This window comes from Amia ocellicauda, chromosome 1 (genome assembly GCF_036373705.1).
Source record: "Amia ocellicauda isolate fAmiCal2 chromosome 1, fAmiCal2.hap1, whole genome shotgun sequence".
NCBI classification, from domain to species: Eukaryota; Metazoa; Chordata; class Actinopteri; order Amiiformes; family Amiidae; genus Amia; species Amia ocellicauda.
The window spans coordinates 14,036,593-14,058,412 of NC_089850.1; the positions used below are offsets into that span (position 1 = coordinate 14,036,593).

General features: G+C 38.3%; 1 protein-coding gene across 1 annotated transcript in view; it reads right to left on the reverse strand.

Annotated features, from left to right (window-relative positions):
• The window catches only part of rngtt (RNA guanylyltransferase and 5'-phosphatase), a 112,518-nt gene that overhangs the window by 21,527 nt on the left and 69,171 nt on the right, over positions 1-21,820 (reverse strand). The window contains exons 12-13 of the mRNA XM_066688615.1: positions 19,001-19,069; positions 2,045-2,145 (exon numbers count right to left, since the gene is read on the reverse strand). Coding sequence (XP_066544712.1) covers positions 2,045-2,145; positions 19,001-19,069 — 170 coding nt within the window. The remainder of the gene's footprint in view (positions 1-2,044; positions 2,146-19,000; positions 19,070-21,820) is intronic.

Here is a 21,820-nt window from a genome sequence, read left to right on the forward strand (position 1 = left end):
TGTTATGTACAATCAAATCACGAAATCGGGAGAATAGAATAATCGGACGCATGAAAACCAAAGGAAAACTAAACCAGGGGAGAAAGAAAACCCCCGTCAAGGTCTGTCAGTGAAGCTTAGTCAGAGGCTTATTAAAAGGGGCTGAAAAATGCATTGTTTTATACTAAATCGTGTTTATGACTTGGTGAAAACTGAGCCTTTGATATGCAAGACCCTTCAGAAGATGGAAAACGCTAGAATAAAAATAAAAATACTCACAACAAAAGAAAAAATATGGCTAAGACTTGGTATAGATTGGCCTTGCTTTGTACATGTACGTGCTCCTGTTCTGTGTCCTGCAGAAGCAATGTGGAGGGTTCAGGGAGCATCAATACAAGGCCAACATTTCCACCTGTAGGCTACAGATTTGCTTCTGATGCTGCCTCAACACAACACCACTACTTAATAGAAAAACAACAGGGACAGGAGTAGCCAGGAGCTGCTGCATGAAATAATATTGCATAACGAGAGCACAGAGAACACGGTGTTGACCTGTTTATCTTCTACTATATTATTAATATTCCTGTCTGTGCGAATATATGTAGTGGAAAAAACACCCTGAGAAGTGTTTTCCTACATGTGTGTGTACCAAAAGACAGATTCAGTTACATTGTGTGGAGAGATTAACATATTTTGAATCCTTTCAATTCAGATCCAAGACTAAACCACCTACCAGATTATATTGAACATTTTTTTTTTTTTTAAAGAAAACATCTGCTTCACAAATTCCCATTGTCTAATTATTTAGTGACATGATGACATTTGTCTACCCTTTGAAAGTCAAACCTTACAGGCACATGATACATGTTCCCATTTGAAAAATAAAAAACAATTCCCAATTAAATGAACTGCGTGGATATTCTTTCATCACAAAATTAACATAAATTGTCAAAGCTAAGAACATAGTACAATGCAAGCACACCTACATTTGACATCTAAAAACAATTGAACAAACAAAACTCCCACCACAGACTCCAGTTAAGCATTAAGATATAAACTGTCTGTGTGAAACTCACTTTGTTCTCCAAAGTACTTGATTGCAGTCTGACACAAAGTTCATGTATTTATTTTCTGTTTACACATATTTTAAGCACCCAAGAAAGCCATTACCTCTTAATTAGCAGGAACTATATTTGAGGAGCAATTGAGGAACTAATAAGAAAGGTCGAAGATGCAAAAAGGTGTTGTCTCTCATTAGAGAGCCCTGGCACTTGAGTTGTGTTCACTGCTGTCATTAGGACGATGCGCCCGTGCAGTGTATAATGAACAGCTGCCGTAGTGAAGGATGTCACAATAATAGGCTAAACAGGACAGTTAGCCACTAATAAGATGCTAAGTCATATAAGCATGACTGATTGGGCAATGCCGGAGGTCAATACCGCTGACAAAGGAAAGCAACAGCTTTGGGATAAAACAGAGCCCCGCTTCAAAATGTAATGCTGCTCAGAAGACTCTAACAAGAGGATTGAAAAAATGTCTTGTCTGGCAGCTGTACTTTTGACATCATTTATAATTCCTAATTGGAAAATTTAACTAATCTGAGCACCAGCTACAATGAAGCCGAATTATCTCCTAAAGAATTTTTTTTCTTTCTTTCCTCATTCCCATCACAATATTGAAGACGAAAACGTTTAATTTCTTGTTAAACTAAGTTCCTATTATAGAAAAAAGTGGCAACAAAAGAAAGCAAGTAATCTTGCTGTTATCCATTTGCAAATGAGACTGATTAAGCAGACGGTTTAAAAAATGCTCTTCTGTAAGACGTTTTCAGCGTTTTACACACACACTCGCATACGGCAACGGACAAGCGTTTCACGTCATCCTCAGATTACCCCCCAATATCAAAGGGGATATATACCAAGTAAAGTAGAAAAATAATATATGATCAATTCAGTAGCATAGAGAGTACGTGTTTGTGGGTTTCATTACAAACATTTACCATTTATTTTATGAAGAACGAATCTTGCACACACACAGCACATCCACCCCCACACAATTTACTTACCCCTCTCCTCCTACTTTGGTGATTTTGAGGCGGAAATCCACCGAGTTGAGGCTGGGGGGCTTCCACTTCAGGATGTCATCACAGCGGCCAGGTTTGTATTTCTAGAAGACATCACAAAAGGCAAGCCCGGTGTTCAGTGTTCATCAAGGCGTCGCACTGGCCCTGCACTCTGGCAGCACTAGGCAACACCAACTTCCAATATCTGATTGGCATCAACACACATTTATGTGAATGGTACACTGGAGACAGGGTGAAGTGAGGAACTGGAGACAGACCCAGACAACTCCCTGCTGCTTTCAGTGATGCACATCAGCATGATGCAGGTTATCACAGCAGGAAGGTGGCTTCCTCAAATAACAAAGCACCACGCCGCCACATGTAACCTATTGGGAGTTCAGGGAAATAAAGAGGGGAGTCTGGATATTTTCTGCAAGGGTTAAATACTAAAAATAAGCAAGCCACTGTAGAAGAGCCTGTGCCTTCACATTTCCCCTTTTCATTGTTCTCTTCAACAGCGGGAGAAGAGTATATTTCCGTTTTAACCCAACGCCCAGCTAACTACCAAGAGCTGCCTAATGAATGCCTTGCACAGAGTTACAGAAGTGTCAATAATCTGTAAGAGGTGCATGTGAAACTCTACAGGCTAAGGAGTAGTGATCTCCTCATTACAGCATCTTATGAGTGAACTAACTGAGCCGCAAGGCAATGAGTGAGGAAATAATGATGCTGAGGGAAGGATGAAGAAGCTAGAACGAAAAAACATTCCTCATTTCCAGAGATGGAATTTTACAGTTATATTTGTAATGATGCTTTTGGTTGAATCATTTATTCCTGGTCATTCCCTACAGTGCGGTTAAAACGCAGCGAAAGGAGATCATTCACTGCAGTCAACGGAAAGTGCTTATTGGTTCAAATATCAGTTTCACAATTACCATATTTATTCAGATTTCTCATCTCGGGTTTACTGCTAGCACAGACCACTCTTTCCTGAAGTACATTCCTTGAACACTTCCTATCACGTTACTGCAGCAAGTTCATACACTGTGACTCCATTACACAAGTCACCTAATTGTGTGTTTTCCAAGCTTATTCCTTAACTATTTCTCATGGTAGGATGCAAAACACTCACTGTACTGTTCATGCACCTGCAGAGGGAACAAGCCTAATTTATTTTGAGTGGAAGAAAAGTTGTAACTATATCTCGACTCTTCAGTGTCAGTATTAGGAGCTTTGCAAACCATACATAGGAATCAGAAGCAATGTGTGACTACCACGTATGAGACCTCCTCTGTCATATTCTTTTTCTTGTGAACATTGTGCTAGTTTACTCTGTATTAAATAATAAGACTCCAGACATATTCCACCTCCACAGAGCTGCCAGTCAGAATTCTGGATTTACAGAGAGACTATGCTTCACCACTGTGAGAGATTTGCCTCATTATTCCTCTATATATACACAAATCACTCCAGGGTGCGTAAATAAAAATGGAGAATTAATCCCAACAGTATTTCCATGTTTGGTAACAGATGCACAAACAGCGGTGATGTTGATGTCTTCTTTTTTTCCCTTTCTTTCTTTATTGCTTGCTTTTCCCTCTCCATTGAAATAATGTACTTATGAAGGATCTGCAGACTAATGTATCAGATGTGCTGTACTATGCTGTTAATATACAGGGCCTGTAATCTAATAGCAGTGCATGCATCACTGAAAAACATGAGTGTTTATGCAAATCTTTACCAGGATAGATCTCTCCAGCATGGCACAGGAACATACTAGCCTTCTACCAGGATCCTGCACAATCCTACCAGTGTTTACAAGACATTGACAACTTCCTACAAGGATTCTGCAGAAATCCTAGAATATCCTGTGGCGCAGCCTTCAAAATCTTGTGTGCAGGAGCAAACAAGTGATTTGTAGAAGAAACTGTAGGTTCTCGAGGAAGATCCAAATGTAGGATACTACTACAGAATCCTTCAGGAATTAAAACAGATTTCGGTCAATATTTCTACGAAGTCCATTTCAAGGGCAGATGGAAAGTCCCAAAAACACCAACAATCACCAACAACCTAACTCATACTGCTAATAAACATCTTGATCTGGCCTTCAAACCACCTCAATGACTGTGACTTTATTGTCCTCACATCACAGAGACAAAGTCTTTCTATTCCTCATTGTGCTGGTATTAAGGCTATTAAGTCTGCAATTCCAGATGACAATAAAATGATGAGCAATGGGTTACATTCTTATTACAAGGCCATTATTTTTGACATTGACCTGTAAATCAACTTGTTTTGGTGTATTACAAAACAAAAAGTACCATTAACTCACAAATGAATCATGAGATATGAAGTTTTAATTGCTTTTGCACAGCACTGACAGACTTTTGTTTTCCCCAATAAAGTCTACAATGTTAACAATTAAGCCCTGCAATCACACGTTATTTGTTAATTAAAAAAAAAAAACGAATCATAAGGCACAAGTAAAACGATATTATTTATTTGATTTAGAAATATGACAGCTAAGGAATTAGAGAGAAAATACATAAAACAACTACATTAGGTTCACTTCTGTCTTGTGGAACATTTCCTAGGGAATCCAACAATCGGCTTGAAACTCAAGAAAACCTTGTGCATTGGGTATTGCATTAATACAACCCTTAGGCTACATGCCACCTTGCATTTTCCTACAGGACTGATTTAAAAGGCCTCGTCCCTCCACATTTATGGAACTAAATGCTACGGTCTCTTCAACTTGACCCTCAGTCATACCATACATTAGTCACCTTAGTAAAATGGAGGAAAAAGGAGAACCAAACTGAATTCCACTTTTCAGCAAAATGTCAAGTTCGGTCTAATAATGGGATGCGTCATGACTGACTTAACATGACTGATTTTTATTTTTGTTCTGGTGTGCATGGAATTCTCAGGGCCTGTTTCATTTAGTTTAATTTCAACCACATAAGATTATGAATTAGACCAAAACTATTTCAATTAACCTCACTCTGTGCAGAATGCTCATTGACAAGGCATTGAAAAAAAAAACAACAACAACACACCCCCACCACAACATGACAACTATATTACACTTGCTATTCATTCCCTGGTTTTCAGTAGGTTAAACTGTTCCTCATTTTCAAGCTAGTCAGGGTACTCCAGTCTGTGTCTGATCTGATAAGTCCTGACACTTCTTCTCACAGCCCCTGCTCCTCATACAGCAGCCTCTTCAAACTGTGAAAATTACACCAAAGGGGCCGTGGAAAGTTTAGCCTCTCCAGTTTTAATCTGTGGAATTCATTTCCGGGCTTGTCTTGCAAACCTAGAATGGCACTGCACTTAAAAACAAACAAACAAACTTGATGTACTGATGCTTCTTGTTTTAAACACAGCACTTAACAAAATGTTAGTTTTGCCAAGTGGAGAGAGAAAAAATGCATTGAGGAGATGCGCCTTGAAAAGCATTTATTCTGGTTTTCTTCTGGTCTTTGGTGCAACAGAAGGCCTGCTCTATCATAATGGGAGATAAACATTTCAGTATGAATATTTCATTAGTTGGAGACTGGCCTGTAACCAGCACATCTTACACTGCATCAATTTCACATCGTGGCTCACTCTGAAGAACCAGACAAAACATGCTTTGCTTATTTCCTTCTTTTTTGTCTTTTCCCTTTTTCTTGATTTCTCTTCCTTTAAATGTGAGACAGGACTACAGCCAGGATGAATGACTCTTGGGGGTTTCTCTTTCATTAGGATTGAAATTTCCAATTTATCTTCTTCAATATGTCCTTCTGTTATCTTCATCCAAGTAGCATCCTGATCAGCTGACATGTATACAATATGGACACACGCAGGTGTCCCGCCTCTTTCCCTGCATCCTTGCTGACTGAGGTAAGGTCTGTAGTGAGGGAGGCCTGGGCGCTACGCACTCCAGCACGCTTTGTGAGAGCAAATGTACAATGTACAAAAAAATAAATAAACAGAGCACAATCCGGTCTCAAAACAAACCAGCTGTGAGAACTTCCAATTTTGCATCACTGCCTACTCAGATTCACAAAAAACAGCAGCAACAGCCACAAACTATTCAACACCCCGGTGCTGGTGTACGTACAAAAGCTGGAGGCTTGACAAAACAGAAATGGAGCAAACAGCTATGTAATGCAAGTCAGGTTTTCACCCCTTACTGTGCGCATCCGCAGAAAAACCCAATATCTGTAGAAAAAAAAACAAAAAACTTTTGGAGTATAATAGCTAGCACACCAGGCCATCCAAGCTGTGTCTTCAGGAGCCCAAAACAGTACAGATGGAGTTTTGTATAATTCATAAAAGCAACAGATATCTCAATCCATTATGGTGTATGTGCAGTTCGAATGTATAGGCCTGCTCATTAATTGACTTCAGTGTGCTTCTCAAGGATAATAAATCAAGCCATTATGAGCCAAGCACAATAGAGTCAGGCACACACACATCTAAAGATGTGCTGAATTTGAGGGACACATTTCAGATCATTCAGTGTTTTGAATTCAAAAACACACAGCGTTTTGTTTTGTGGCAAATACACAAATCTGCTCCTTCTTATTTTCCCAGAATAAATCGATGCTTTTACAGCGCAATAGCCTTTTGATTGCTCCTGGGCTAGGAATGTATTCACAACAGACCAGGTGGAGTTCATGCCAAGTAATGAAGCAGTGTCCAATGCAGGAACATACCGTTCGAATGCTATTAAAAAAGCCTGCGGTGTGTACACACACACACAAACCACTCTTCAATCTTCCCAGGGAATTGCTGCAGTTTTAATTGTTTTAGCTATTTTTCTGTTGCTCAAAAAGGTCTCTCACGTTTTAGCACTTTCGATTATCTGCCTCTCCAGATTTCAAACGGCAAGAATGATTCCTCAATCCATGTGTAGGAAAGTCTCTGGAGGTGCTGCTCATGATGCACAGCACGCTGCGGCTCAGGGGCATCATACACAGTGACCATAGCATTAAGTGTAAGTGCTGCATCGTCTACTACCATACACAATGTGGTGAAGAGGAGAAATGGTATCTCCTGAAAATCTGTTCAAATAATTCACATCAGCCTACAGCATTCTGATGCAGACCCTGCTAAAGGAAATATAGCTGATCAGTACCGGCAGCCCTTTTTGCCCTTTATTAAATACAAAAAGTAAAGGATTCACAAGTAAAAACATAAAAATCTGAGGGAAATGGCAAATACACAAATTGTCACGAGTAAAATAAGCTGAAAACGGCGTTGCAGAAGCATTTGCTCACCCCTCCAATACAAATATATATATATTTAAAAAAAAAATCAAATATTCTGCTCAGTCACTAAACAAAAGGCTCAGTCCCACCAAATTAATAATTTAAATGCTCCATGTCCCTGCTAGCAAACTGGAGCGATTCTCTATGCACAACATTGAAGGCAAAGTGATTCAGAACAAAGTGAAACAAATTTAATCTGTAATTGGTATTGTCTGGGACAGAAGATACATAATTTCCCATGGCCAGGAAACAAACAGAACAGGGCTGTTAAAAATGGCTGTAAACTTCAGAATAAGGATGACTTGCTATAAACTTGGACGAGTGTTCAAAGCACTTTGTTTTAATTGTTGTTACCTTGCTCGACAGCTGTTCTTAATGCTCATTCATCTGTTGCATAATAATGAGGTGGTAATCGTTGAAGAAATGAAGCCTGGGCTAAGACAAGTTTTTTTTTTTTTATCTCCTGCAAATCATTTGCTTGTAAATTTGCTTTCACATGTTTTTTTCTATAACCAATAAAGGTTTACAAAAAACTCTTTGAGATGGTTAACGCAAAACGGGTCTTATAAGAATTATTATTAAGGTTATTCTCCATTACTTATTTTCTAGCTTGTTATTTACTCTGTAGAGTGTGATTTTCAGAGCTTCCCGAGTAACATCAGTAGCTACTTGAACTGATCGTATATAAACAACCTAAAAACACATTGACTGTATTAATTTACAAGGTTGGAAAAGGATTAAATATAATTTTAGAAAATTATTCATTTTCCCTCTTTGCCCCAATTTGGAATGGCCAATTACTAAAACTGCAACTTGCTGTGCCTCTTCACGCTAGATTGTAGTGACACATACTCGAAGAAGAAAGAAAAACAAATTTGTTACACAATTCATCTTTAATAATAAAAAAAAGGTCAAGTCCACTATGCTGTATTGCCTTAAGATAAAATAAATATATTATATTTGAAAAACCCATCAGCGTAACGAATACAGGCAGAAATGTCTGCAACAATAGGCTCTGCAATGAGCAGGGAAAGCACAAGAACAGGACAAGGTCATGAGAACTGCATGTTGCTCTCTGTCTTCCTTTCAGATAGTCATGCATGTGAAACACTGTAGACTTTTCTCTCAAGTTTCAATTCAGGGACGACATCTAAGAATACCACAGTACCGGAGCACAGAGCAACAAAACCCATATAAATATGAACACGGACTGCACGAATGCAGCATGTAGCAAAACAGTCAAGAGTGGGGAGAATATTCCAGCAATGAAATCGATTTTGTTCTCCCACCTCAAGGTAATGTTCACCTCAGAAGAAAAATGGAAGGCCAAGACTAACAGATAGCTTGAAACCAGTTCCTTATCTGTGGAAATGAAAGATGTTTCCATCTTTGAAATGTGACTTCTCTCCTCTTATTCACGGTGATACAGAGGTATTGATCCTTTCACTTCCATTGCCTCACAAATAAAGAGGAGATACCATGCAGCTGGGACTCAAATTATTTGAACGACATGTAATTAAATGGGTGTGGCATAGGCTTTGGTAGGTTGGCATCTTTTGAATAAAATGCCATCTTTATCCCCTGGAACTGGTTCCTGCAGCTGTTTGCCACATTACTGCTAATGCGGAGATGCATGCATATTATGTAGAGACTAAATAAATTGCATTTATGACAGATTCTTTCCAGGGGAAGTACAGACCACTTCTAAACTGATGAATTTCATGTTGATTTGCAATATTCCTAATATGGGAATATGTAAAATACTCATGTACAAAAGCAGGGACAGCAGATGGGTAGATGTCATGAGAGGAAGGCAAATGAGTTGAGGTGGAAATCGTTAGAACTAAAAGCGGAACAACATGGCAAGGAATCTAATTATACCTCATAAAACACAAAATGACTGTTACTCCGTTGCAGTACATGGAGGCTAATATGCACACACCTGGCATAAAACAGGGATTAGAAAGAGGTCAAATTGGAGATGATGTTTAAAACGTAGATGGTAAAATGAGAGAGAGAGAGAGAAAGGGGGCGAGATAGAACAGGTTTCAATCTGTCCATCTTGTTTATCCTGTTTTTAATGTTACAGACTGACTAAAGTCTGATATGACACTTCAACACATGCAAATTTGGGTTCTGGATTGACAGATTGTCTGTGAAAGAAGTTCCATTTGTCATCTCACTGTTGATGAAAAATATGTTCCTGGCATCATCCTGATAGCAGACTGAGTGTTCAGGGATATCACAACCAATATTTCGGAACCCGAATTTAATTTCTGCAAATACCTCAATCCCTGAGATTCGTTAAATACAGATCATGCACAGACCACAATATCTTTCCTTGATTCTTAATTATTTTTATTATTCTTTTTTCCTTTATCGTGAAGTTTGACTGTCAGCAAAAGGTTCATTCTTCACTGAAACTATATATAGAATTGCCTCTAAAGCACACACGTCAAAATAATAAAAAAAGCAATATTTGTTCTGTATTTCCCTTAAAATAAAAAACATTCGTATCAAACCAAAAACACTACTGAGATATGTAATTATTTGCAAAAGGGCAAAAACACACTGCAGTTTTAATTGACTTTTCATAGAAAAACTGCCCAAAACATGTATTGTATCTTCTCCTCAAATAACAAGTAAATTGTTTTATTGAAATAGATGAATCAGCTGTTATCTGGGGCCTAACACCCACCCCCCACTCTACATCCCCCACCACGTCTGTGTGAGGCAAAGCCATTTAACAAGGCACTTATGAACAGATATGAACCGCACAAAAACAAATCCCGCTTCATTGTTGTCCTGAGCAATATAAATCTCCATAGTATTCGAAGTGCAGAAAAATAATACAGCTTCCACTCAAACAAAACCTGCGCACTGTGATACATTAATTCCCTCAGTCACTGAAGAACCGATGCCCAGTTCTGACCACTGAACCAAGAAATTGCTGTTTGCGCAGCGTTCACGGCAATTCCTACCAACAGAAATTTCTTCAACCTTTTCACTGCTTTCAAATGGGCAAGGTTTCGTTTTCTCACTTGAAATTCATTTTGTATTTATCTGAATCACAACCACCTTCCAGCGTTTTCCTTCATTGGAAGGGTTACAGCTTTGATCTGCGCAATAATGACGCAGGCACTAAGCACGACTATGGGTTTGCGTTCTCATTGCTAAATAAATGGGAAATCATCAAAATACTCTTGGTGAAGCATCTCTTCAAGGCGAAAGTCTTTCACACTGTGTGTACTTTATGCTGATATGAACTCACACATTTTATAATGCGGAATTATGGCAAAATCAACTGTCATTGGAGGATACTCAACATATATTAAGAGCAATATTGTTAATCATATTTAAATAAACTGGTTTAGCTAAAACACTCGGAACCAAAAGGAGGAAAAGGGAAGAAAATAAAATCGCTGTCAAGACAAAAATATATCCAGTAGAGAATTTTTACATTTTCCTAATACCCAATTCTACTAAAGAGCCATATTACAATACATTACTGAATGTTAAAACAACAACACCAAAAATCAGTAAACATATCTATTTCACTGACATTCCCTGGGGGGAAGAAATGGGACAACTCAAATGATACTTTCATGAACTTCAGCCATGCTCTGTCAAATGGTAGTGAACAGAGTAAATTTCTATACCAGTTACCGTGAAATAATGCTTCCCGACTACAACAAAACAAAACTAGTTCCATACTCAACGACACATTCATTTAAGTGTTAAAAACAAGCACAACCCAAGCATGCTTTTAAAAATGCTAGGCTGAAGTGTTTTGTCAATGCCTAATTAAGCCTGTTCTGTTCCAGTAATGAAATTATTCAAAAATGAATATGCAATTGCCATCTTTAATACTCTATTTAAATGTTTTTTTCATCCTTTAATCTTGTGACTAGAATAAGGATCAAAATAATAATCATAATAATAATCATGTATACGAGTTCTACTTAAAATAAATAGTGATTAATGTTGCAAACTGATTCATTGAGAGGTGATCATAACTGCAAATACATTATAGGATACAACAACAGATTTAGTAAATTTAAACATGCTTCAGAGATTTACAGCTACAATTTGACTGTCAAATCACAATTAGTCAGCATATCACGACTCAAAATATTACATAATAACTTGGCTCATTCGGAGATCTATAAGTCAAAGAAATTGTTCATCTACAGAAGCACGTCTCCACGTTTAGAGGCTAAAAGCAATATCAAGAGATATGCTGTACACTTTGCCCACATTAAGCAGGCTCATTTTATGTAGAGTACCCTGCATCTATCTCCACTTTCTCTGCTGTATAGCAGGAAATGGATTATCATTTGCTGAGCTGTAGAAGACGCATCAAACAGGTACACTTAATATTCCCATTGCATTGTGGCTGTAATACATGCACAGAAAATAAAAAGGCGGACATTGGGTAAATATGTTATCATAATTCTCTCTCTCTCTCTCATATATATATATATATATATCACAGCTTACATATTAAAAACGATCGATACAATTGATAAACTGTGACATAAATAAGAAAGGTTTATGAAAATCACAGGTTGATTCGTAAGTGTTCAGGCTTATACAGGCATACTACATAAAGATCCATCTGGAAAAACATTTTCTGTAATAAGCGGCTCCAGAGAGTGAACATGTTCGGCCAATTTGGATAAACAGCTTTCAGACGTAATTACAAAGGGGAGAGCGAAGCCGGGCCCAAATCATCCACTTTCATGAACTTTCCTGGATGAAAAAAAATGTTTTCAAACATCCACTTTTATTCACGACATTAGGAGGCATTTCGTGTCCGTGTAACAAACAGGGATTCGGTTTTCCCAAGTTCACTTGATCTTAAAACCCGAAAGTGTGTTTTAAATCGAAGTTCTTTGACAGCTGAAATGTAAAAAGTTCACTTCCTCCTTGAGAGTAATATCTCCGAGGCTTCCCTTACCTTTTTCCTTTCTTGCGTTATGTTGAATCTATATCGTTTAGAAGGAAAAGAATGAAAAACAAAACAAAACAAAAATATATATATATATAGTGCACGTTGAGATGTATTGCATGCAAAATACAAAGAGCACCATCTGGAATACACACTGATTTGATATGCACCCATCTGTACCAATTACATTATGTTCTATGATTAATCTTTGTATTTTCTGCCCCTGAAGAAATATTTCCCAGGGAACTAAGCTGTTCAAAATCTGGAGGTTAAAAGAAAAGAAACAAGAGAGAGAGACAATGTGAGGTTGACTGAGGATAAATTAAAAATATATTACATAAAGATCACAATATATTAAAAACAGATAATGTTCTTTGGGGGGGATCAACAAACAAACACAAAACGGTAGCAAACCATCACCTTGGTGAGGCACCTAAAAACATTGTGAATCTTTACAGCACAATGATATAAACATTTGTATTTCAGTGACAGTGAAGTGCCAGATAAGGAGCTGTGTTGTCTGTTTCCAGGGCTTTAATTTGTTTCCAGTGCATACAATGTCAGGCAAAGCAGCGCTGACTGAATTCATTCTGCGATGGTCAATTTCAGGTCCCTATGCAACCAGTCTGAGGGATTGCCTTGGTTAAAGTACACCAAGCTGCCAGTGTCTGTGCTTTCAGTGATTCTGCTCATTTCCTCCTCCTCCTCTGCATTCCCCTCCTATGCTTTTTTAAAAGAGCCTTTATCTTAAACTTTTCTTTTGTCAAGGAGTATTGCTGAAACTTTCACGTAAGACGTGATTAACATTTGCAGTCTAAATGCAGCAAAACTGACTAACAACAGGTTAAGATAAGCTGCATGGGAAGGCTTTGATATGATAAAAAAATAATATTTATTCATCTAAGTGTCATCTTTGTTTTTTGAACTTCATAAGCCAGGCACTGAGACGGAAAGAAGAGAATACAGATGCACCATCCGCAAGGAATGTACAGTAATGATAAGTCGCACAAGAAGCGATTGGTACGTTATTCACGTGCTGGGGAATCACAATGCTTGTACACCCTGAGGGCCTGAGGATACAGTCGGTGGTTTGTCAAAGATGAGCCTGTGTGATTTTTGTCAAACACATCTTGATAGAAGGCCCAGTCAAGTTCAATAACCAGGACAGCAGGACACAATTTATTGGTGTGGAAGAAGGCATAATTTTACCGGCACTAACAAAGCAAAGGCTTAATTTGAATGCCCCGACACCTTAAATCCACCGAGATGCTTTTTAGCCCTCACGTCTCCCTGAAAACAATCAGGATGCAAGCAAGTTCATTTTCCAGTTAATTCTGGCTGTTCGCTATGGAACATTCCTTGTTCACATGCTGATACTTTAGGTTAAAAACAAAACTCTGATATCTGAAATCCAGGAGAAGTATTGCTTTGAAACGCTCGTTTTCTTATGTCGTATGTTGCCGTGAATCCCGTCCATTTCAAACACAAGCAGCACAGGTTTCAAACACAAGCAGCACATGCTATAACAGGTGCATTGACAACAATGAGTTGCTTGTATATCAAAAGCCTGTGGTTTCTACAAGGGCCTGCTAAGACGTTCCATTATTGGACAAAAGATCGGCAGTTAATGCAATGTTTCAGAAGAGCTGAATACCTATAACTAAGATAGCTTTCATTTATAGGCTATTGCTCACTATGGATGTTGTGCACCTGCCTGGAGGTATTAGGCATTAATGTGAAAAAGCGACTTGTCATAATGAGTAATATATACAAATCATCCTAGCAGAACACTGACACATGATTTCTTCAGGGTGACATCTTATAACCAGAATATCTGTCAGTAGAGATGAATGGTGCAAACTGACTTATTGCTTTCTTCCACATTATATTTCCTTAGCATGCTTGTATCATGGGCATTCTTTATTTATTCTTATATCTTTAATATCTGATTTATATCATTTTACCTACGGAAAACATTGTTGCATAATTTCAAGCAACCTGGATCTTGAAAATATAAATATCAACCTATACATGAATGATGAATTAAAACCTGCAAGTTTTCTGTAGTAATTTTGCATTTACTGACTAGACAGCATAGTTTCTTTGGTAGGCTCACAAGAAATATGCTGTCATCCTATATACAGTGCATCCGGAAAGTAATCACAGCGCTTCACTTTTTCCACATTTTGTTACGTTACAGCCTTATTCCAAAATGGATTAAATTCATTATTTTCCTCAAAATTCTACAAACAATACCCCATAATGACAACGTGAAAGAAGTTTGTTTAAAATCAAAAAAATGTACTCACAGCCTTTGCCATGACACTCAAAATTGAGCTCAGGTGCATCCTGTTTCCACTGATCATCCTTGAGATGTTTCTACAACTTGATTGGAGTCCACCTGTGGTAAATTCAGTTGATTGGACATGATCTGGAAAGGCACACACCTGTCTATATAAGGTCCCACAGTTAACAGTGCATGTCAGAGCACAAACCAAGCCATGAAGTCCAAGGAATTGTCTGTAGACCTCCGTCTGTATCGACGCACAGATCTGGGGAAGGGTAAAGAAACATTTCTGCAGCATTGAATGTCCAAATGAGCACAGTGGTCTCCATCATCCATAAATGGAAGAAGTTTGGAACCACCAGGACTCTTCCTAGAGCTGGCCGCCCGGCCAAAGTGAGCGATCGGGGGAGAAGGGCCTTAGTCAGGGAGGTGACCAAGAACCCGATTGTCACTCTGAGAGAGCTCCAGCGTGTCTCTGTGGAGAGAGGAGAACCTTCCAGAAGAACAACCATCTCTGCAGCACTCCACCAATCAGGCCTGTATGGTAGAGTGGCCAGACGGAAGCCACTCCTTGGTAAAAGGCACATGACAGCCTGCCTGGAGTTTGCCAAAAGGCACCTGAAGGACTCTCAGACCATGAGAAACAAAATTCTCTGATCTGATGAAACAAAGATTGAACTCATGTCTGGAGGAAACCAGGCACCGCTCATCACCTGGCCAACACCATCCCTACAGTGAAGCATGGTGGTGGCAGCATCATGCTGTGGGGATGTTTTTCAGCGGCAGGAACTGGGAGACTAGTCAGGATCGAGGGAAAGATTAATGCAGCAATGTACAGAGACATCCTTGATGAAAACCTGCTCCAGAGTGCTCTGGACCTCAGACTGGGGTGAAGGTTCATCTTCCAACAGGACAACAACCCTAAGCACACAGCCAAGATAACAAAGGAGTGGCTACAGGACAACTCTGTGAATGTCCTTGAGTGGCCAGCCAGAGCCCAGACTTGAACCCGACTGAACATCTCTGGAGAGATCTGAAAATGGCTGTGCACCGACACTCCCCATCCAACCTGATGGAGCTTGAGAGCAAAGAAGAATGGGAGAAACTGCCCAAAAATAGGTGTGCCAAGGTTGTAGCACCATACTCAAAAAGACTTGAGGCTGTAATTGGTGCCAAAGGTGCTTCAACAAAGTATTGAGCAAAGGCTGTGAATACTTATGTACATGTGCTTTTTTTGATTTTGATTTTTAATAAATTTGCAAAGATTTCAAACAAACTTCTTTCACGTTGTCATTATGGGGTATTGTTTGTAGAATTTTGAGGAAAATAATGAATTTAATCAATTTTGGAATAAGGCTGTAACAACAAAATGTGGAAAAAGTGAAGCGCTGTGAATACTTTCCGGATGCACTGTAGAGCTGAAACTTGCCAGAAGTGTTACACTGATTAAAGATAACTGTAGTTGTTTTCTTTCTGCCTATTGATGACCGTTATGCAGAGAGTAATGACATTGTTATGGCTTTATGAAAACAAAACCTTGTCTGACTTGCTAAGAGCAAATTATAAACCTGTATACAGTGGCAGCTTTTTTGTGTGTGTTTGTTTTAATACAGCTCCAAGTGTTAAAAAGGTTATTACACTACAGAAAGGAACATTATTTAAATCCTTTTCATTAACATCTATGTAACACATTTTGCATTTAGGCTTGATTAGGCTCAGAAATGGATGACAATATCTTTCACAAGAGACCATGTTGTCAAAAACTAAAAAAAGAAAAGTAAAAGTAGGTGTAAACAAAAAATGACCTTGGAAGGGTAATATCCTCTGAAAGCCACGAACAACTCAGTCCTTGTGCCATAATTCCATGATCACTAAATTAAGTTGATATCTGTAAAGATTGTAAAGACTGAAGTGCAGTTAACCAATAACAGCATCACAGGTCAAGCACCCTAATGAGAGAAACATCCTTCTATGTCTGGGCAGTTTTCAGCATTCACTTCACATTAATAATCACACATCCCTTTAGATGATGTTTATTGTAATTCAAAGTTTAGAAAATAATTTCCTGATTGTAATCAATACTGAGTGAAAGCTCTTTAGGGGTTTTCTTTCCACCTAATAAATGCATTCATTTTGAAGTATGCATTTAAACAGGAAATAATTACAGCTGTCCAGTGGCATCAAAACAGGTGAAAGTCAAATTACATCATGTGCTTAGATTAGCACACAAATATGAAGCCAATATTAACAGAGGATGATGTCGAAATTTTATCTGTCAACAGGACGTGGTCCTTTCTTTATTGCCAGTACAACTGTATTCACTGCTGCTCTATTAGACTCCCTCTCAGCTCAGTTTAAAACCAGGTCACTTCAGGTCAAAATTCACAGCCAAAATTTTCCTTCACAGCCCACAGGGATTTAATTCACCTCCCAGGAACTTCTCAACACCTTTGCACTGTTAAATCTATAAGCTTGAGCGAGACCACTATAGATGCTTTGATTTGTTTTTCTTTTTCTTTTCCAACTTCCTTTGAATATTAGAGGAAACTCAGTCATAGCCTTGCAAGCTATACATATAATATACCGAGATGGAGAGAGAAAGTGAGAGAGAGGAAAAGTGAGGGGGAGGGAGAGAGAGAAGCTCAAACATAGAAACACTGCAGCCTATGACTATTTAACTCAAGATTGCAACAAACAATCTGATTTTAATAATTTGAATGACAGTCACAATAAATGATCAATTAGGATGGTGAAAGAGATGCATAAGAAATCCTGAGAGTAATTTTTGTGTTTGTTTATAAAGTGGAATGCATTACAGCTGTGCCAACGTGTATTTGCATTAATTGACAAATGTTGTCTCTGAGGACTGCTGTCAACAGATAACTACTATGCTTTCAACATTTTCCCTTTTATTCCTTGAATCCACCGGTGGTGAGCACTAGAAGCATGGTTTAAAAAAGACTTCAGACAGGGCGGTAGACTGAGTTCCTAGGACTATTCTCTGGGGACATATTTTGAATGAAACAGATTGTGTATATTTGTGACAAACATTAATAGGTGTGGTGTTGTCTCTGCAGAAAATTAGATAATTACATGTATGGATTAGAATCCTAGCATTATATTTGTTTTACTGTTGCTCACTTTTTTGACAGTCCTACTTGAATGCTGTTAAATTATATGAATCGCAGAATTACAATACAGTGCTATAAAGCATGAGTGCACTGTCCTAGTTTCCTTTCCTTTGTTTTTAATTCAACAGAAGAATAAACGGGGAAATGAAATAGTGCAGCTCTTACACATTAATTATACTCAAATATATTTAAATTTGCCCATTGAAGTAACACAGATTTGACCTGTTGTTAGAATAAATGCATCAGCTCTCACTCTTAGTGGAAAAAATGCATCAAGCACTGTCTAGTTAAAACAGTTCCTCCTGCTGAATACCACTTGATCTGATGGGACACTGGATTAACAAAATACGAATAAACATCAGCTTCTAAATAAAACATTTTCCACTGACATTATCAGGATTCTCATGGAGTGGCCACCTTAAAAGTACAGTAATTTTAGTTGGATAATAAATGTTTTTCGGTTGTCTGACGGAGCATTTGCCTCTTAAATCCGAGTGAGCTGCATTTATATATATCGTATTCCAGGAGGAAAGAAATCAATCTTTAGCATTGATCCCGCCGTCAGGCTTTTCAGTGTGTTCTGCTGCTAGACTTCAGATTCAAAATCAATAATTAGAAACAATACGCCGCAAACTCTGCCTGCAACCACACAACTACTTTTTAAGAACAAGAACTTTTCAAACTCAAATTAGAGTCTTCTAGATCGTACAACACAAAAAAAAAAAAAAAAAACATGACGAAACCAGAGCGCAGCCACAGGGGAACACAGCGGCACCCAGGCAGGCACCCAAGTCCGGAACCGAACCCGGGTCTCGGGAGCTGTGAGGCAACAGTGCTAACTACTGCGCCATCGTGCCGCCCCCACTAGTGAAGGTGATAAGATACATTACATATTCCACATGAAATTTGCACACCAGAAGGCATTACATATTTATTAGTTTTGAACGAAGCAGGCACTGCTACAGACGGCCTGTAAGCACTTGATGTAAAGTCTGTATCACATTTTCCTCTCCAGACATACCGATTGACATTACTTCCACATACAGTTTAGAATTTGATACACTAAGGTAATGCATATGATTTGCACATTGGATACACACACACACACAAAGACATACTAATGGAAAAGCCACTTGGATATGAGTACTTAAGTACACGGGTCGGTATGGGTCGATTTTGCCAGAAATACCATAGCCATTTTATAAATATGCTAGGAAGGCATGCCAATATTACAGTCTTTTTTTTGTTCTTATTCTATTAATTAATTATGTACTGTATATAGGCAACATGGCAATTTATTTAATAAAAAGGCAGATTTAATAGACTTACCCCTATTGGTTGAAAGATTAACCCATCCACTTCATGGCTAACTTGAGAGGTAAAGCTGCCTTCAAGAAGCTAAAGGGAAAAGAAAGAAAGACACATTGAGCTTCAGAAAATGTTGTTACACATGCAAGGTCTTCTGTGAGGTGTTTTGACAGGAGTGACAGTATGATGGTGCTGATTCTGGGGTCAATTTTAAAAATGTAAATCTTTAAAAACAGACAATAGTGACTATACAGAAAAATACCAGGCTGTGTGGCTTACATGAAAATTAATCCGAATGTGTCATGACTTGATGAGATAAGGATCGTTTAAGGATGTTGAGTCTCTTTGTTTTCGTGTTCTCAACTTCTCAAATGTTCCCATATTTCGACGGTGTGTTTTGAGAGACTCTAAACTGTATTTTCTGAAGTTACAGCCCATCTATTGGAGTCGTGAAACCCATGAGCAGAACCTCAGTGAAAAGAAAAATACATTCTTTAGTTAGCAATGCTGTGAAGTGCATTATGAAGATGTAGACCTGATAATTGACTGAAATGTTGGCACTGAACATGAAATTGAATATTTTGTGAGGAGAAAAACAACAAAACAACTCTAAGAATAACTCAAAATGCAATTACTTAAAAGCTCCAAGGTCTCAATTTGTAACAGAATGTAACAAATAACGTCTCAAAGAATCCTTGATAAAGTATTCAGCAGTAAAAAGCTGAAGCAGCCCATACAATGCTGTTAGATGCCGACCTTTCATATTGCAGGTATCTGAAAGGAATATACAAAGCTGTATAATTTTCCTTGGAAAGCCAGCAGTCGCAGACTTAAACTAAGAATCTCCCATTTTGATCATTCATTGATAGTTTGCAATTTAAAAGCAAAATCTAGGATTAAATGTATCAATTTAAATGCCAGCCGTGTCTCTCCTGAAGTACTGTGTTTACAGCGAATTGGTATGTCATGAAGGATGTATAAGGGTACAGGGAGAGGAAAAAGTAGAAGGAACAACAACAGGCTTCACTAATTGCCTTTCCTCTTTGTGTATTGTGATGCTGCTCAGATAAAGCAAAGTGGGAGACTGATTCTCGTCAAGGTCATCAACCTAAATCAGTTGTTTAGAGCACAAATGAAGTGTACACTGTGAGCCGTAAAAGACTATATGAGAATAAAGGGCTTCGTATTTATAAGCCGTCTGGAAATCTTAACGAGCAAAACTGAGAGCTCTTCTTAACACACAGCTGGGGGAAGAATTATATATAGTCGCCTGGCTTTTCATAGGGATACCGACATCACATATGTCCCACATTATAATACACATTTAGATCACTAACTGATGAAAACTGTTGCTTAAAATCTCATCTGAAGGATATCTCTATAAAGAATGAGCTCTGATCATTTTAGTTTCTATAGGTTTAGTCTATAGAAGTAACTTTCCCTTGAATCCTGAATGAGTCGGGGGTTTCTCCATTACCAAGGTAAGAAACCGCTGACCAGAAGAATGAAATGGAAAGCTGACAAACAGAATGTGAGAAATGGAAAAGTTATTTGGCACATGTTCTGAAGTGTTCACAGTATTTACCATAGCCTCTGCTTAATCCTGCAAGATTATGACTATGAATAAATAATACACTTTCACTATAAATCCAAAGGAGAGAGAAGAAAAAAAAAATGGATTGGAGATGGTTTAAAGAAAATCATTGATGGCCCTTCTCATTTAAAACCCTTTGAATAGCCCCAAATTCATATTTGAAGACTTCATTATGAAAACATTTAAAAAAAGAAAAGTTCAAGTACTTCCTAAAATAGATTTTGTTGTCTACTGCCGGAAAACTTGACAGAGCTGTAAAAAGGTTGTTCATGTCACCAGCTAACGGATCGCAATTTGTAATGCCTCAAACAGGCAGTGACAGCCTGCTGAAGATGTTTCCTCACAGCTGACAGGTGAGGGGAGGGCCTCTGAGCCCATTGAGTGCTTGATTGGGGGGTGTGGGCACTCGCACCAGGGGGACTTCAGTGACACAGCACTGAGACGGAAACTGGAACACAGAGCAAGAACATCCTGTCAGAGGAAAACTGCCATCTCTATCAGCCAACTGTTGACCAGAATATTGCAGGCTGATGACAGAGACCCAGGTCTAGGGAACTGCTGTGTAATCCATTAAATCAAGACCAATTCACACGGTTCTCCCACTCACAACAGGGCTGTAGCTGCAAGCAACTGGTTTAGATACTTCTACAACTGTATATATATATATTTTGTAATGCTTATGAAGCTAGTCAAGTAATTTAAAACCTAGGTTTACATAACAACAATGGCAACATTTTTAATTAGAGTTCACTCATTTGAAGATAGGGTCTTTAACAAATATGAAGTGGATTATGAATGCCACAACAAAAACCCAATATATCAGGGATCTGTCACTGCTGGTTAAAACTGCATCCCTCTGCATATTTTACAGACATGCAAAATCGTCCTACAGCGCAGGTACTGAAATTGAACAGGATCACCTAAAGAACACTGACCTTCAATGAAGTAAAAAGTATCAGTGCAGACAGAAAATCAATGCATTTTCGGACACCAACTGACCACTGTTGTTAAAAAGAGATGCTACAGACTTTCCTGTAGAATAAATTAAGGCATCACTGACGTGTAACAGCTCCAAACAACATGTTAAAAAGTATTTTTTTCAGTTTTACATGCTCTATACACTTCCTACATGATGGTAGACAGAGGATTGCTGTGCGAGAATTCACATTGTTTTTCTTTGGATTGCAGCACAGCATACAAATATCAAGTTCCAAGATTATAATAAGTATGGTCATTATTATTATTAT